Source organism: Natrix helvetica, assembly GCF_964273705.1.
Source record: "Natrix helvetica genome assembly, chromosome: 1".
In the NCBI taxonomy this organism is placed as follows: domain Eukaryota; kingdom Metazoa; phylum Chordata; class Lepidosauria; order Squamata; family Natricidae; genus Natrix; species Natrix helvetica.
The window spans coordinates 53,259,976-53,279,622 of record NC_138548.1 but is presented as its reverse complement, the minus strand read 5'-3'; the positions used below and the strand labels follow the sequence as shown (position 1 = coordinate 53,279,622).

The 19,647-nt window shown below is 36.6% G+C and overlaps 1 protein-coding gene across 6 annotated transcripts in view; it reads left to right on the top strand.

Annotated features, from left to right (window-relative positions):
- NRXN3 (neurexin 3) overlaps positions 1 to 19,647 on the top strand; it is a 1,287,124-nt gene that overhangs the window by 940,387 nt on the left and 327,090 nt on the right. For all 6 annotated transcript variants that reach the window (XM_081936219.1, XM_081936218.1, XM_081936223.1 and 3 more), the window contains one exon: positions 16,165 to 16,346. In XM_081936219.1, coding sequence (XP_081792345.1) covers positions 16,165 to 16,346 — 182 coding nt within the window. The remainder of the gene's footprint in view (positions 1 to 16,164; positions 16,347 to 19,647) is intronic.

Below are 19,647 nucleotides of genomic sequence, written 5' to 3'. Positions count from 1 at the left end.
TGAGAGGATGTTAGAGGGTAAGCAGTCAAGAAGAACTGATAATGGATTATCTACACAGTACCAGTGTTATGAGGACCAGAGAGAAGAGGCATAATATATAGTCACAATTATTTTATATTGCAAATTGAGAAAGAGAATCCATAATCCATGGTTCTTTCTCTGTTCACACTTCTGTGGATGGAACCAGCTCAGCATGCTGAGAGTGTGTCTGCATACTGAAGGACTGTGGAGATAATGTTAGGGAAGAAAATGATTAGAAGCAATTTGTTAGCGGAGCTCAGTTGCTTTTCAGGTTGTCAACAAGTAATGAAGCAGGGATGCCAATCGACAGGTGGACGTATCTATTCGGTGGGAGGTAGGAGAAAATCAGTTCCAAGTGCAATTGCCCTAATTGAGGCTGTGAAGAGATAAATGGGAGAAGTTTGTAACAGCTGGAGTTTGCTCTGAAGGAAAACTTTGACCATTAGTTATAATCTCAGGTGGTCTTTCGGTAGTCATGGTAATGCCTCAAAAAGCTGTCAGCTAAAGTTGGGAGGGAGAATCACAACCAAATTCAGGATGGGAGCGGAAGCAAAAAGACTAAAGACATACCGAGAAATAAAATGAGGTTGAAACAGATTCAGCATTTTGAAAGATTGCTTTCAAAGGGCATGTATCGTGATTAGAATAACTTTAGTAGAGGTTTGATCAAAACAGCTACCCTGGGCCTATATTTTCAGCAATATTTAGGATTTCAGCAATATTGCTAGTTTGGTTCTATCTATATATATGTAGACATGGATTCCCATGATCAAGAGGACTTACCTCTATCAAATCTGGAAAACTTCAGGTCATGACTAAAAATGTTACTTCCATTAGAGGACTATTTGCAAACTTAATAGTTTGTAGTTTGATTGGCAGGTATGTTTTTGAATTGCCTGTCCAATAAATTAGTTAATTCAATGAGCATTCTGATATGGGACTGGCTTTTGACAACAGAAATAGATTAATTAGAGAAATTAACACATGTATAGGATACATCTATTAAGTGCAAATCATATGTTCTGGACATTATTTTTAAATTGGCTCTCATAGAAAATATGCAGCAGTATAATACTGACAGTTTAAAAGCACCTGTGAAACAAGCAACTTTACAAGCCAAGCATCCCTCTGCTAAGCTGCTAGTGATTACTACAAGACCAGTATTTGCAAAGAAAATAACCGTTTTCCTCTTTGGGGAGACTTAATAGATTTTCTTCATGCTAATATATTAGCTGTGATCAGCATATTTGAAGGTAGGAAGGATTGCCCTATACGCAGTCAAAGAGCTAGTTAATGCATTTCACAGAAACTTTTCCTCGAGTTTGTCAAGGGAAGGCTGCAAGTACAATGAACAGTGGTTTAGGTGAGAGGGTTCTAACCTTAGCAACTGGCTGGGAAATTCTGGGAGTTGAAATCCACAAGTCTTAACATTGGTCTAAGTAGTATATATTTGAATTCTTCTCCATTACAATACAAAACACACAGAATATAGTTTGTTAGAACGTTTGAGAGAAGAATATACCAATAAGCAGGGAGATTTCTTTTCCTATTCCAGGTGGAAGTTATCTAATACAGTAGCGAGAAGATTCTTATTAAGATTCTCTGTTCTGTTGAACAATTAGATAAGCCACAGTGTATTCTTTGTTGAATCCAGCAATCCAAACTAAATCTTCAAAATGTAATGAAGGTATGTAAGGAAGTTCCGTTGTGTCCTTTTACTTGATGGCTTCATAATATAAAATTTATTTATTACATTGGTATAGTTCATAATAGTACATCCCTATCATGCTTTCGGTAAGCAGTACTATTTAATAAAGTAAGGAAAATTATAAAGCATTACATAAATCATTCAAAAACTGAGAAAAATAGATAAATATTCATACCAACATAATTTACTAGATAAAATGTGAGATATTACCCCTATAGTCTTAGTAAAGCCATATCTGCATTTTACATTGATGATGTCCCAGTTCTAGGCTCATGCTGGTTTGTGTCTAAGTTAGGAAAAATATTATCAAGCCTTGGATATTTTGTTAAGTTAGTTAGGTTCAGTCTAGATGGCCAACTACCTTGTCCTTCCACTGGGCAGTTCTCCCGCTACTTTATCCTTCTATCTATCTGCTTCTAGTGAAAGAGAAATGGACAGGTCTTCTAGACATTGATCCTTGTGTGTCTATGTACACATAACTTAAATTGAAATCATGTATAGAAACATTTGTGCAGGTATAACAATTAGCTTAAAAATAATTCTTCCTTTACACACTGTTCAACTCCAATAAATTCTATAATTCTGTTACCAGCATGCCAAAACATTAAAATATCTAAGGTTTATAACCAACAGAAACACACAGTCACATAAACACACAAAAACAAATTTTTCCCTGGTCTAGCTAACCATCCTTCCTGGCTTTTTTTTTTTAAAGTAACTCTAGACAATTACCTTTTATTCATTTATTTGAGATAAAGAATTTCATCCCAGCTCCAATATTATTGTTTTGGAAAATTATGAAAATATATACTGCATGTTTGTATGTGTACATACACATATACATACATACATACACACATACATACACACACACACATACATACATATGTATGTATATATGTATATAATGTGTGTGTGTGTGTGTGTGTGTGTAAATGTTTCCATTTCCAAATTTCCTGTATGTAAAAATTCAAATAACCATTATTATTATTTATTATTTTATTGAACTTATTAGTCGCCCCCTCTCCCCACAGGGACTCGGGGCGACGTACAGAGCAATAATCAAGATAGCACCATAAAATCGTGCAGAGGAGGTAAAAATAAGTCCATAAATAAGCATACTTACAAAGTTTAAAACCCCAAAAATATTAAAAACAAAATTTCCCATTGTAAAATGACCTGGGGTGGCAAGATAGTAACGTTATGCCAGGCCGGCTTGACAAAACAGGTAGGTCTTCAGCTTCATACGGAAGGAGCGAAGATCGGTTGTTGTCCGGATGTCTGGGGGGAGGTCATTCCAAAGGGTAGGGCCCACCACAGAGAAGGCCCTACTCCTGGGCACCGTCCCCAGGCACTCTCTAGAGGACGGCACCCGGAGTAGCCCCTCCCTGTGTGAGCGAGTGGGTCGCAGGGATGTATGGGGCAGGACGCGATCCCGCAGGTAACTAGGTAACCATCCATTAGAACAAGTAGTCAAGCTTTTGGTAGCTTCCCATCTTTAAAAAAAAATCAATTTAAAGGATAATGTCAAAGAAATGTCAGTAATTGGTATAAGGGTGTTCAAAATGTCTTGTATTTAAGAAAATACATCAGAAATGAGAATCAGAAATGTAAAGAAAATAAATATAAAACACTAAAATGTATAAATAAAAAAGCTAAAATTTGAACATGTGACATTAAAACACTAAAACATGAAAGGGCATTATTGTATAACACAATTATTGCATAAACACAACACAGAGATAGTGAAATAAAAGTGTTCATGTCAAATTCATCTGCCATTGGGTCGTCAACAGGTATCCTTTGACCAAACAGTATGGAAAAAATTATAATTACAAACTTCAGAAATGGTTCAGAGAGCGTAGCCTGCAACAAACGAAGTATTTTCAAACAATTCTGTGGCATCTTTTACGGCCTACTATTTCCTATCTGTCAATAGGCCAGCTGAAATTTCCAGATCCTCTTTGATAACCATAACTTAGTGCAATGTAATAATAGCCCTGAGGTTGCCAATTCATGAATCATCACAGTGAAGTTGTTTTCTCTCCTCCAAAAAGGAACTATACTGGATTACTGATGTAAACGTTACATGGTATTCCAACATCAGTAAGGATCCAGGAGGATCCCAGACTGTGACCTGGTCTGCTGGAACAAATGTAGTTACATCTGTCTATTTCATAGAATTAGCAAAATCTCCATTTTCCCTGCATTTAACTTCAGCTTGTCTTCCCATATCCAATTGTTTACAAGAAAAAGAACTTGGCTAATCAGGTTGAATATAATGTAGTTTCTGGTATTCCAATACCTCAGGGGCTGCCACAAAGAAGAGGGAGTCAAACTATTCTCCAGGGCATCTGAGGGTAGAACAAGAAGCAATGGGTGGAAACTAATCAAGGAGAGAAGCAACTTAGAACTGAGGAGAAATTTCCTGACATTTAGAACAGTGATTCCCAAAGTGTGCGCCGCGGCTCCCTGGGGAGCCGCGCTATCGTCATAAGGGCGCCGTGAAATACTTGCGCCGGGCGCCCGCTTCCCTCCCTCCTCTCGGGCTTTGGAGGGAAGCTTCTGCAAAAGCCCGGGCATGACAAGTCTCCCAGGCTGAAATTTGCCGAGCTGTACACGCGCGCCTGTTTTCCACGGTGTGGAGCAGCGGCGAGATTCTGGGCGGCGAGCGATGATTCCAGGGGGCATCAGTGGGGGGGGGCAGGGTCCCCCTCGCGTTCCTCATCTTCCCGGATGGCCCCTGGAATCATCGCTCGCCGCGCAGAATCTCGCCGCTGCTCCACGCCGTGGAAAACAGGCGCGTGCGCACAGCTCGGCAAATTAAAGCCTGGGAGACTTGTTGCCACTCGCCTTTGCAGAAGCTTCCCTCCGAAGCGTTACGAGGGAGGGCTGTAAACGAGGGAGGGCTGTAAAGAGAAAGATAGACAGAGAGACCCACACAGAGTGAGTGATTAAGTGAATGAGTGAGAGACAGACACACCCACATACACAGAGTGACAGAGAGAGAGGAAGGGAGGGGAGAGAGACAGAGGGAGAGACAGACAGACACACACACACACACACACAGAGTGAGTGAGAGACAGACAGACAGACACACACACACACACAGAGTGACAGAGATGGGGGAAGGAGGAGAGAGAGACAGAGATACAGAGAGAGAGAGAGACAGATAGACACCCAGAGAAAATGACAGAGGGAGACAGAGAGGGAGGGAGGGAGAGAGAGACAAAGAGCCAGAGAGAGAGAGAGAAAGAAAAAGAAAAAAAAGAAAGAAAGTGGGAGAGAGAGATGAAAGAAAGAAAGAAAAACAACATATGACCACAATTGAGCCCAAAATTTTGGTTGCTAAGCAAGAGCGGCTCTCCAAATAAATTTCAATTGTGGTTTTGGCGAGATTTGGCTCAGTTGAAAAAAAAGGTTGCCCACCACTGGGCTAGTGTGGTGGTTAAGTTACTTTTCAAAAGCTATTTTTCTGATCCAAGATTTGAGAAGTTGTGCAGCGAACAACAAGCCCATCCATCCCATTAATAATTTTAAATCATTAAACGATGTTCAATAAATTGTGAATTTAGAGCTCGTGTTTAATTTATTTTTCAATTAACCTAACCTTAACGAACTAAAAAGTAGATTTACAAATCCTTAAAAAGTCAAAAATTAAAAAAAAACGGATGTACCTATTAAGGGAGCCGCGGAAAAAATCCGAAGTGTTATGGGAGCCGCAAACCGAAAAAGATTGGGAACCTCTGAGTTAGAACAATTAATCAGTGGAAGAGCTTGCCTCCAGAAGTTGTGAATGTCCCAACACTGGAAGTCTTTAAGAAGATGTTGGATAGCTATTTGTCTGAAATGGTATAGGGTTTCCTGCCTAGGCAGGGGGTTGGACTAGAAGACCTCCAAGGTCCCTTCCAATTCTGTTATTGTATTGTATTGTATTTACGGCTGATGCTATTTTGTCCAAAACAAAAAAGAGGCTGTTAAGACTACAGGGATTTGGAATATGAGAGAGGAATGAAAACTGGTAACTCTTATTTCAGTGGTTTAAACATCATTCTATGCAAAAAGAACAGACGAACAAGGAAATATATGTTGCTACTGAAGAATGTGAATGCTTACTAGAGCAAGGTCTGAGTCAATATATTGCATTTGCAACAAACTGAAAAAGTGAGAAACAGCATGACAGATATCCGAGGAGTTAGTTTTTTCATATTATGTGAAATTTGGTTTTGCCCATTATGCGATAATTTGGCTTCTTTGACACCTGGTGGGTCAGTTCACACCTTCTGATGGCATTGCTTTTCTGGAAATAGTATAAATACAAATATTTTGCTTCAAGGTTACTCTGAATCCGGTTATGTTTTAAGCAGAAACATTATAGTAATTGAATATGCCAACAACTACAAAAGCCATAGGGAATAATGTATGTTAATGGTATCAGTTTTGGGAATAGACACATTATTTGCTGTTTACTCTTTTAGCCTTTTACAGTTTGCACATGGCTTGGTTCCAATTGTAAGGAAAAATGCATGAATCTGCTGTTATTTTGCCACTTTTTTTTGTTATGATTTTCACTATTGATTTTATGGGAGAACTGCCAAGCTAATCTTCTTTGTAAATAAAAATGGACTTAAGAGTTACTATCTTCTGCAACATGCCTGCTCATTAAGGAATTTATTTGCCTATATACTTAAAGGACAGTGGGGTTTTTTTATTACCCAATTCTGAAATCAATAGAAAAAGCCTACCTGAATAAAAAATTAGTCTTAAATATCACACTAACAATAGCAGACAAAACCTATATTTTGTGTACCAATTGTGTTTTAATGTGGTGTGCTTGTTGCATTAGTATACTAGCTTTTTGGCAAAATAAAAAGAAGATTTATCATTGAAAATAGAGCAAAACAAGTTGAAGAATGATCTTTGTGAAAGAGATAAGAGGTTTCTCATTTTGGACTCCCAGTTCCAAATTACTTCCTCTTTAATCTTCAGATTTAAATTAATTATTTTACATATATTTTAAAGTTTAATTTGATATAAATAAGTGAGCTCCTCCTAATGCTACTTATTATGTACTCACATTGTTCTTATGAAAAAGGATGCTGTTTCCCTTGAGGTAAACCTAGGTCACATTATAGTGATGGAACCCACACTTGGTTCATAGATCTCAGGTTAAAGGAACCAGTTGGAAAAAAATATTTTCCTATGACCCAGGACCAGTGGTGGGATTCAGCCAGTTCGCACCTATTTGGGGGAACCAGTTGTTAACTTTCTAAGCAGTTTGGAGAACCGGTTGTTGGAAGAAATCTCATTTACAGGGCTAACCTGTAAGGAAGGCAGGAAGGAAACATTCTGGTGTTGTTTCTAGCATAATCTTTATTGCCATGCTTACAGAAACTGCCTCACTGGTTAACCCTTATTACATTGTAACAGCTAAGGCGAAGCTCCCATTAACCTGAATGACGTTGAGTTGGCCACACTCATCCAGTCACATGACCACCAAGCCCCGCCCACCCAGCTGGTCATTCGGGCAGAGAACCGGTTGTTAAATTATTTGAATCCCACTACTGCCCAGGACAATTTTTAACAGTCTGCAGTGCCTTATAAGCAAATTTCTATACTGCTCATTTCATTATGTTAGTTCTTTCAGTATTAGATTCTTTTGTATGTGAGAGGAACCATCAGTATATGTTTTTGCCACTTCCGACATTACAAATGAGATTATTTCATTTCGGCCGTAGACCATTTCATGGCTGAATGCTGTACAGCATGTAGCCCCCTTCCCCATCCATATTTATGATTATATAGATCCTATTTGCATTGTATCGTCCCAGACATTAAAGTCTTTTCGCTAAAAAATGTCCCACTTGGTATTCTTTGGCTTGATTTGAAATTAGCCTTAGAGGTCTTGGCCTCAATAGATACACTTTTATATTTATATTGGTATGAATAAGCAGCGGATGGTAAGGGTGAAGGTTCATTCTCCAAGCTTGCAGGTTGATTTCCGAACGTTTCATTACCAGGCTAGATAACATCTTCAGTGGAGTTTAGGGGATGTCATTGTCAGTATTCTACATCTCCTAAACTCCGCTGAGGTGGTTACGTAGCCTTTTAATGAAACGTTCGGAAACCAACTCACAAGCTCAGAGAATAAAACGTCATCCCTCAGCAAATGGTAACTCCAATGAAAGAAATACTTATTAGTTGCCTTTTTCAAATTGTCAGAATTCCTTTATCCCACTGTCCCTGAAGGAGTTTGGCCTTCACATATCTGAATACTATCCAATGATCCTGTCTGTTGTTAATGCACTATTATATTTTCACTCAGTGATTGAATCATTTCAGAAACAGTTGTTATTAAATGTTTACATCAATTCATCTTACCCTCAACTTCCCAAAACACTGGTTTTGGGTGTTGAGGGTAAGATGAATTGATGTACACATTTAGTAATACAATATGATGTTGGCTATGTAATAATATACATGTGATTATATGTTATGAAAATGAAAAAAATAAAAAAAACTTTATAAAAAAGAAACAGTTGTTATGACTGCAAGCATGTTTCATAAAAACTGCAAACCTGAAGTTTAGTGACAGCAAAGCATCCCTACCATTATGCCTCTACAATGACCTACTCTATAAATTACTACATTAACACATACAGGTAGTCCTTGACTTCTAACAGTTCACTTCGTGACCGTTCAAAGGTACAATGGCCATGAAAAATGTGACTTATGACCGTTTTTCGAAGTTATGACCTTTGCAGCATTCCCATGGTCATGTGATCAATACAATACAACATAATACAATAGTAGAGTTGGAAGGGACCTTGGAGGTCTTCTAGTCCAACCCCCTGCCTAGGCAGGAAACCCTATACCATTTCAGACAAATAGCTATCCAACATCTTCTTAAAGACTTCCAGTGTTGGGGCATTCACAACTTCTGGAGGCAAGCTGTTCCACTGATTAATTGTTCTAACTGTCAGGAAATTTCTCCTCAGTTCTAAGTTGCTTCTCTCCTTGATTAGTTTCCACCCATTGCTTCTTGTTCTACCCTTGTTCTGATCAAAATTCAGATGCTTGGCAACTGGTTCATATTTGTAATCATTGCAGTGCCCCAAGGTCATGTAATCACCTCTTGTGACCTTCTGACAAACAAAGTCAGTGGGCAAGCCAGATTCATTTAACAGCCGGGTTACTAACTTATCAACTGCAGTCATTCACTTAACAACTGGGACAATAATGGTTTTAAAATGGGGCAAAACTCACTTAACAGAAATTTGGGCTCAATTGTGATCATAAATTGAGGAATACCTGTACTAAAAGCTGGAAAAAAACTCACATTCAGAGAACACGGAGTACCTCTCATTTCAGCCCTGAGCTACAAATATTTTCCTTTATTGGTATGTATGTATGTATGTATGTATGTATGTATGTATGTATGTATGTATTAATTTCTTATGGCACCCATCCAACCTATAAGGTGACTCTGGGCAGCTTGAATGACTTGAAGACACAACTTTCAAGCATACTTTAAAATAAATTTATGAAAGCATTAAGCTCGCGTAAGAAATAGGTCCTCCTTGTTCAATTACTGCTTCTACACAGTTCTTTAGTACGGTCCTTGCCAAGGTATCTTTCCTGATTTGAAATGGGTGTTGCTTTATCTAGCTAGCTGTCCTTTAATTGCTTTTGATATATTACTGATTTCTCTTCTCTATTCTTAAGCTTGCTACCCACTAAGAATATACAAGATGTACAGTATTTCATCACCTTAGCTACTTGCAAATTCTGCCAAATAAAAACATGAAGTCTGCTAAGCTAGTGAATCTGACTTCAGTTGAATTGATATTTTTTTTTGCTGCATGAGGAGAAAACTGCATAGTTACAATACTTAATAATCATAATGAGAATCCTAAAAGGAACCTCACAAAAAATAGTACTCAGCTGAAACCCTGTAATGAAATAGCAGAACTCTAGAGAATAGAAAAAATCAAATTGATGGGAAATAATAGGCTAATTGGTCATACTTTGTCTCGTGCTTTCCAAAATGTGGGCTTTTGTTAAGGTCAGTTTCTCTGTTGGTTAAACAGTTGCTTAATAAATACCCAGTTCTTTTAATGAACACGGATAAAAATACAGTGCTATGATCTTTATTTACAAAATATTACAAGGAAGAGAACAAAAACATATAATTAATTAAGAGATAGTAGAAGGTTGCATATCCTTTACATACAGGTAGAAAGAGTTACGGTTTGCTGTTCTTAAATGATATTGGATTAATAGAATGAGCAGTATATTAATTAGTGTTATTTTATTGCCCTTCTTCCGTGTGTGTGTGTGTGTGTGTGTAAATATATGCATTTGTAGATATACATGCAAACATGTACATATACTCTATATAATCTGTTACGATTGTGGCTTGGTTTTGTAATTACTGAACACTTACGTTTTACTAAATATATTATATGGAGCTCATGTATCAGAATCTATTAATGGTGCAGCTGTATTTTTCTGTGTTAGGGAAATGATTGCCAATTGCTCACAGTTTCTGTTATTAGCAGATTTGGGTTATGTAATATTTGAAAATTTTGAGCCAATGCAATTTTACTTAAAAGTAAATTCTGCTGTATTTAATTAGGATTGTATGATAAACATTGTATGATATTTAGATTGGATTTTGCATTTTTATCCACTTATCAAGTCCTTCCCAAGAACCTGAGATAGACATTTATTGTTTGATGGGGTTAAAGGTATCTTCTCGGGATGTAAACTGTTCCAAGTAAGTTGTTTTTGCACTTCACTAAGGAGGATTTGTCAATGCTGATCGTATTCAAGTGGTGCTTCAGATATTTTGGGATTGCACCTAAAGTTTTAGTAGTATTAGTATAGGTAGTATCTTTGCTTTCTTTTGCCACAGTCTTTCTTCTTTTATTTGCAGGTCTTTGCATTTTGTGATTTTCCTCAGTTTTTTGCCATTCAATTCTGCTATTATGTGTGGGTAATCTACAATTAGATTCATAATCTAAGATTGATCCAAATGTAATAATTCAAATTCTAACCAAGGTCCTAAGAACTATCCAAGAATATGGGCCGTTCCAAGCAGGATATTTTTGTTGTTATTAAATTTCCAGATATCAAAGAAGTTTCCTAAGAATGGCTCTGAGGGCTCCAGTAACAACTGGTATAACATAGGCATTCAGTTTTGATGTACAAGTTCTGGTACTTCATCAGTTTTTCCAATTGCTTTTGCTCTACGTTCTTTTCAGTAACTGGTATATCAGCCATGTTATGAACAAGATGCCTGTCTGTTTGGATATTAAAGTTCTATAAAATCTTAACTCACTTATTTTCCAAAACCTTTTCAACTTAATGATCCCAGTAGTTTGTTTCCTTTTTTACAGTCAAATCCAAAATTCTGGCAAAGTTATTACTATTTTAATTTATTGACTTCCCAAACCCCGTGCACGGTGGTAGCATAAAAATTAGAAAAAAAACCATAAAAACATCTAAAAACATTAAGTAAGACAGACAGATTAAAATGATCTAATAGACTACAAAATCAACAATACAAAACAGTGGTCCAAGAAAAAAATATTAAGCATCAACCCCAGGCCAGTGATCAAAGCCAGGTGTCCAAGTTTTCCAGAACTCTAGGAGTTTATCTCTTGCTGCTGCTCCAAATATGATGTTCTGCCATCTTTTCTTCTTTGATTTGTTCCTTCACATTTTGTAAAAAGAGATGGAACTTACTGGGTGACTTTTGGCCAATCGCTTCCCCTGTTTGTTGAAAGAATAAAATAGGAGATCCAATTTGTTTTTTCCCAATATTTCCTATATGATGTAGGACCTTTTAATGTTTTCATAGATTCACAGAGTCCTGTGCATTTTCATGTCAGATTTCATCTTGTTGGCATTGAAATGCCTTGACAGGTTAGTCATTATAATTGAATGTAATTGCCATTCTCTTGACATGCAGTCTGTGCAACCAAGTAGCTGCCTGGAAGAAGTGTGTTCATCAGAGGGAGGGGATAAGAATTATTTTCAAAGGTGAAGCTTACATTCCTGCATTTTAAAAAAATTAATTTCATTTTCTTCTATTTCTTGGCCTCTGCCAACCCTGTGCATGTATGTGAATGCACAAAATGATAAGAGGTTGACTAAAATTTATGATGTGAAATGGAAGAATGTGACACAGGCCTGACATTTTTTGTGTCAATTATAAGTTATACAAACCAGTTCTATGCTACTAGTGAAAAATGAACTAAAATATGAAAGGTCATGGAAGATTAGTTTAAAAAAAAGGTGAACTACATTGCTAGCACGATTCTCTGATGCTACTATAAACAATTAAAATTGAGCAATGCATCATGTTATAGAATAATAATAAATATAATTCAAAGAGCAAAGTCATTAAAATTTATCCAGTCAATGTCCTATTAGACTTGCCTGCATATGGGAAAATACCAGTTTCATTCATTATTGCAAACTACTCAAATATAATTATTAATAATATAAATAATAGCAGCAACAATAAAATATTAATTTGGGATAATGTTTCAATTTATACCGTTTTGACAGCAGGCAAGTAACATGTTTACAATATCTGAGCATGCCCGGTGATATCATTATACATGACATGAAAGAAGGCTTTACTGGAAGATCACTGTAGAAGAGTGTTTACCATATCTGATCCTGCTTTGCTGTGGACATCTCTGATGGAGAACTTCCTTGGAAAGAATTGCCTACATCAATTTTTTTTTAAAAAAATATAATTGTTAAAGTTTACTGATACAAACATAAAAAACTAATACAAAGTAATTAAAAATATACCGTAAGCTTTAAAAAGTAGAAAGTACAGAGAAAGAAAGAAAGAAAGAAAGAAAGAAAGAAAGAAAGAAAGAAAGAAAGAAAGAGAAAGTGGAAGGAAGGAAGGAAAAATTATATAAAGAAATAAATGACTTCTGCCTTCATTAAGACAAGTACTTATCATCTTCTCTTACACTGCAACAAAATACCTCTTCTTCCTTCCCATATCTCATCACTTCTTTATAAACAAATTTTAAAAGCCTTGTTGGACCAACTTTATATACCTTTCCTTTTTCTGTTAAGAAAAGTTGAACTTTGAATAGTATTCAAAATTTATTTCTTTTCATTTTCTCTTTGTCACTTCTCATAAACTGCTTGATAAATTTAACATGTCTCTATTTGTAAATCCAAGATAAGAAAGTCATCCAAGTTACTCTGTGGTTTTTTTTACTTGTATATGCCTTTTAATTAATAAGACTTTGTGCTGGTTTCATTTTAAATGTTTTTTTTTTGTAATGAACATTTTCCCACACTTAAAATCTTCATATTTTTAAATAGGATTTCAAACAACCCACAGAAAATATTCTTGAATTATAAGAATCTTTTCTGTCGAATGTTTGAAATCCTATTTTTTAATCCATTTATAATTTCCCCAAAACAGTATTCACCTCTTGACTGTCTATTCCAAAATAATTTTAAGAACTTAAACTTGCGTAAAACCTGTTTTACCAAGGAGAGAAAGGAATTTCAAATTGTGTAATAAAACATACCTTTCTGAAGGTTCTTAATATCCAAAAAGCAATTTCCCAAAATAATTAAATATGCAAATTCTTGTAAAGGTCCCAAATTGTTGCTTGGGCAGAGATTGGTTTACCTTGATTCCCAGAGCAATAAAAATCTGCCAAAAACTGTTATGGTTTTCTTTGGGGGAGTCACTGTATGGAGCACCTGTGAACTGCCCGGGACTCTCCTTATCCAGAGGGGAATTCTGATCCATTTGTTGGTTCCTTGTTCTGCCACCGTTATTGGCTCAGCTCTTCATGAAGTCCCCCATTAGTCCCCCCACTGCTTCCTTTGAAGTCCTCTGCATCCCCAATGTTTAACAGCAGAAGCATTTGGATCTTAGACATTTGCCAATGCCAAGATCAGCCCTAACAAAATATGTTTTTGTGTGTGTGCGTGCAAGCTGATTCCAGTAAGAATTCTGAAAATCATAGCTTAGAAAAAGCAAAAGTCTACTGGCAAAATAATAAGCAATATTAATAGATACAACCAGACAGTCGGGGCTATTCATGGAGGACAGTGGTGGGTTCCGGATCCCATTGCAACCGGTATGCTGCAATGGGGTCGGGCATCCATCATGTGCATGTGTGCTGCTTACTCATGTGCACCCGTCACCCATGATGCTCCAGTTGCTCAGCAGAACATTGCACAGGTGCCATACACTACATGTGCAAATGGCCTGGTTTGGTCAAATACAGCTAAGGAATGCAGGCGGGTGGGTAGACCCTCTGAAGCACTGTACCAGCACAGTGCCTGCTGCTCCCAGCAGGCACTGGTACGCCCATACCGGGGTGTACCCCCTGAAACCCACCATTGATGGAGGGTGGATAAACAATGTCAAAATCAAAAGTTTGGGCAAACAAAACCCTGCCCCCTTTAACATGTGTGTGATGGCTATTAGGCACATTTTGACGCCCCGCCCCATGGGTACTCCTGAGACATCCAGTAGATAGTTGGATTAGGATCTGTGAGACAGACACGGTACACGTCCATCATCAGCCGTGGAAGCTTATTGGGTAATTTTGAGCCAGTCACTCTCAGCCCATCTTGTTTACAGCATTGTCATGATTGTTCTTTGGGAGAAAATTAAAGAAGGGATGCTATACATGTTACTGTAGTCTCCTCTTTGTAAAGTGGGGTATAGATTTAGCAAAAACATGAAATACATGTGTCTGTTCAACCATCTGTCAGGGTGCTTTGAATTGGATTCCTGCATAGAACAGAAGATTGGATGCTATAGCTTTTCAAATTTTAAAGTTCTACCCTTTAAAAAAAAAGCATTAGCTTATTTCCAGAATATTTCCACTGTGCTGTTCTGTTAATGAACCATTCTAAGCTCTTACAGTCTTTGAGAAAATTAAGTTATCCATACCAATCATTGGAAGGCATGGTCCTTCTGAAACACATAGAGTGCATAATCATACTTTAATCTCTGCATGTAGCTGACTGGTTCCCACAGATACTGTGGTTTAGGTATTTAACTGTGCTGTGGATGTTCTTTGTTTGCTTTGCAAGTAAAACAATAATGAAATAGTGGGCACTTGGTGGTGCCTGCTGGCTCTCTTTATTGCAGATGCTATTTTTCTTTATTTGGCAACTGGCATCTGAAACAGACTTAAACAGAATGTGAAACATGAAACCTATTTCATGTAATATATCTTTCTTTGAAAGGAACTGCCAGTTATTTGCTTGTGTTTCTCTTACCAATCTTGCTATCTCTTGCTATGTAAACTCACCGGGATTCCCAAACACAGCATGAATATTCATTTTAGTAATTCTTGGGAAATATTTAATGAATTCAAAAAGATTATCACAATGTATATAGCGTTCATTCAGTAAGGCTGAAGAATGTTGTTCTTCCCAATATCTTATATTTACTTTTAGAGGAAAGTACTGGTCAGAAATCTGATGGTTTTGATTGATACCCTTTCTGCTCCTGAGTTAAAAACTTGTTTTCCATTTTTCCTCAACCACAGGCCATGTTCTGCTTAATGAAGAAAAGATAAATTAATGAATTACTTGATTAGAAGATGATCCTGATTTTTTTTAAAATTCTTGATAAAAAAAATAATACAATACCAACTTTTCCATCCAAAGTTATACTGAAAGATTTTTCTTCTTCTCCCATAATGATTGTGTGCAACACTTTTGTGTGTTAATGGCATATATATCCAGAAGCCACACTTTTTTAAAAAAGGCAGAGCCAGGATAAAAAAAAACCTCATTAATTTTATTAGTAGATTCTGATTAAAATCAACTGGTTGTAAAATAGCCAGTTAATAATAACTTTCAAAGATTATTGAACCTTATTATTAATAACCTTTTGTAAAGTTAACTGTTTACTCCCAAGCAGTAACTAATGTTAAAGGGAAGTGATTTTATGGCTATCTATAACCATTTGCATCTCTCACCTCTCCCCATATTTTTAACATATTTTATTTTCTCTGCTGTTTTTCTCAATGTAAGATGATGATCCTAAACCCATATATTTTCCAGTAATTATAAAGGGGGGGGGGGTTTGGCTTACTCTTACATAACTATGGTATTTGCCAGAAACATGAAATGATTTTTAGACAAAAGAAACCTAACTTGATGGTTTGTCAGTGGGTAAAACTTTTAGAAATAATGTAATTATTATGTAGTTGAGTCTACCAACGCTCATACTTTGCATATGCTTTGTTATTAATTCATTTTGTTCACATCTTTAATTCATACTGACACGGTGCCTAAAGCTTTCATAACTTTCTCTAATGGAATTTTGCACATATCTAGTACTATTGGACACAGTTGAAATGTTAATATAACTGGCTAACCTACCTCTATATGTTTTTATGTGTGTGTTGCAGCTGGGGCCACATATATCTTTGGGAAAAGTGGAGGCCTCATCCTGTATACTTGGCCAGCAAATGATAGACCCAGCACAAGGACAGACCGCTTAGCTGTTGGGTTCAGCACAACAGTCAAAGATGGCATCTTGGTACGGATTGACAGCGCCCCAGGCCTTACTGACTTTTTACAACTTCATATAGTAAGTACAGATCTTTTATCCTTCATTTTGCCTTCAGTTTTAATGGCTACACAAATGCATTTAAACAGCCAAAGAAGAAAATAAAACAAAAACGAAATCCTACTTATAAGTACATATTTCTAACAAATGTCATCTTAAACACCAATTAAGAAATTGGTTTGTTTTTTTCAATAGTGTACATAAAATGTATCCTGGATGAGTCTAAAGATAATCTAAACCTTTAAGTCTGCTTGTTTAATATTGTCTTAATAGAAGCAACTATAGTTTACATTGGACAAAATCTAAATTTATACTTTTGTAGGGTCAGACCAGTGTCTCTTTGTCTATTGCACTCTTATGACTTTGTTTTTTTTTCCTGTGACTCCACTGGCCAGGTCCCATTACTAGATATGGACATAGGGCACTAGCTGGTACATTCTCTGGAGTCAACAAAACAGCATTTGCATTTTTTTCCTGTGCCTCCCTCAGTACATGCCAAACCCCAAACCCCACCCCATTACATGTTTTTTTACCTGTGGTTCACTTGGAATATCCAGATGAGATATGGGTCCTGATTGAGAACTGTTGATTACATTATAGAAGAAACATAAAAAGAAGCTAGAATAGTCTTAAGAAATGGCAAATTAAACAGGGTGGAAGCTAACATTTCAGTCTCAGCAACCATATACTAGTAACTAGTACATACATTTGCAAACTGGTGCTCTCTAGATTTTTTTAGATTTATAGTTTTCAGATTTGTCAGCCAGAATGTCTAATACCTGGTATTTCTGGGATTTGAAGTCCAATAAACTTGAAATAGACTGCATTGGGTAGTAGTCTCCAATTTTATTGACTGTGGGATAATGGACATTTGATAAGGTAGACCATAACCTACTACTAGATAAAGTAGAAGAATGTGGGTTAGACAGCATTGCCACCAGATGGATTCGTAACTGGCTGACCAACCGTACTCAATGCGTAGTCTTCAATGGAACGGCATCTTCATGGAGGGAACTATGGAGTGGAGTACTCTAAGGCTCTGTTTTGGGCCCAGTACTCTTCAACATCTTCATCAATAATTTGGATGAGGTAATAAATGGGGAACTCATCAAATTTGCAGATGACACCAAGCTGGCAGGAATAGCCAACACTCCAGAAGATAGGCTAAAGATACAGAAGAATCTTGACAAACTTGAACATGGGCATTATCTAATAAAATGAAATTCAATGGTGAAAAGAGTAAGGTTCTACATTTAGGCAACAAAAATGAAATGTACAGGTACAGTAGATGTTGGTCCCTTGCTCAACAGTAGTAACTGTGAAAGGGATCTTGGAGTCCTAGTGGACAACCATTTAAATATGAGCCAGCAGTGCGCAGCAGCTGCCAAAAAAGCCAACACAGTTCTAGGCTGCATCAACATAGGGATAGAATCAAGATCATGTGAAGTGTTAATACCACTTTATAATGCCTTGGTAAGGCCACACTTGGAATATTGCATTCAGTTTTGGTCGCCACGATGTAGAAAAGATGTGGAGACTCTAGAAAGAGTGCAGAGAAGAGCAACAAAGATGATTAGGGGACTGGAGGCTAAAACATATGAAGAACGGTTGCAGGAACTGGATATGTCTAGTTTAATGAAAAGAAGGACTAGGGGAGACATGATAGCAGTGTTCCAATATGTCAGGGGTTGCCACAAAGAAGAGAGAGTCAAACTATTTTCCAAGGCACCTGGGGGTAGAATAGGAAGCAATGGGTGGAAACTAATCAAGGAGAGAAGCAATTTAGAACTGAGGAGAAACTTCCTGACAGTTAGAACAATTAATCAGTGGAACAGCTTGCCTCCAGAAGTTGTGAATGCCCCAACACTGGAAGTCTTTAAGAAGATGTTGGATAGCCATTTGTCTGAAACGGTATAGGGTTTCCTGCCTAGGCAGGGGGTTGGACTAGAAGACCTCCAAGGTTCCTTCCAAGTCTGCTATTGTATTGTATTGTATTGTATTGTATTGTATTGTATTGTATTGTATTGTATTGTATTGATCATAAAACAGTGAAACTGAAAATGACTCAAAGATACACATAAAGGAGAATGAATAAGGAACCAATTTATGGTTTATTGTGTAATGCAAATGTTGGGGAAAAAAACCACCAGCATCTCCTTGCTACCTATTTAACATGTCATCCTTACTACTCCTATTCTTGAGTTCTGAAAAAAACCCTGCATGCATTATTTTAGAATTCCCCAAATTAAACCCCAGAGTAACTAAGATTCAAGATACTATATTATTTAGTATAAACATTTAATGTATACATGGGTGTTCTTCAATCTGGCAATGTTCGGGAAATACATAGAAATACCCAGCTCCAACAGTATTTTTGGAGTTCAAGTAAAAAGAGTTCATTATTTCAAAATCTCTTTTTAGATTATTGTGCTATGCTCTGCTTTTGTTTGTTCTTCATCAATGTTTGGAAACTACATTTTATTCTAAAGTGCTGGTCAGGTTGGATTTCATAATAAGATTACAATGGTGCTATATTACACAGTTTTTCAGTAATAATTGAACTGCATTTTTTTACTTACTAAATATTTTGGGGCATGTAGAGAACCAACCCTTTGTTCATGTACAGGATCATCATGTTGTGACTGAAGGCCACTATATCCCATTATCTTAAGAAACTAAGTTGTTGGGTATTTAGGACAAGACCTTTCCTCATATTAGCACCGTGATTATAGGACTGTCTCTTGACAAGAGTGAAATTGGATCCTTCAATAGGGCATTGTGCAGAGTCCTATGAGATTGTCTGAATTGTCAGTCTTCTAATACCACATCGTTTAATAACGCTCTAATTTTAATTCCATTCTCAAATTTCATTGAATGAATGTTTGATCTTGGTGAAGAAAGCAATTTTCAAGTTTAATGAAATAAACACAAAAGAATGTTATCCTACTGCAATCTCATTTGATTTGCTTCCTATCAGCAATACATGATTTTCTATAATCAGTTTTACAACATTGGAACTGTTATCTTGGTTTTCATGTCTTTGTCCTTATAAATGAGTTTTAGTCTACATCTACCCAGACACCTAGCTTTTTTTTTTTTTTGCATTAACAGTATAACCTTTATGGATTTGCTTCAGTTTATTCTTTATTGCTGTATTAGTATTTAAAACATCTCTATTATTGCATAAGTATTTTTTTAAAAAAAACCTTCAGATCGAGAATGCCTATGACAATTAGAGCAAAGTGAAATAACAAACCTCCTACATAAAGAGTACACATATAAATACACAGACATATTTTTTCATAATCAAACACATAAAAAA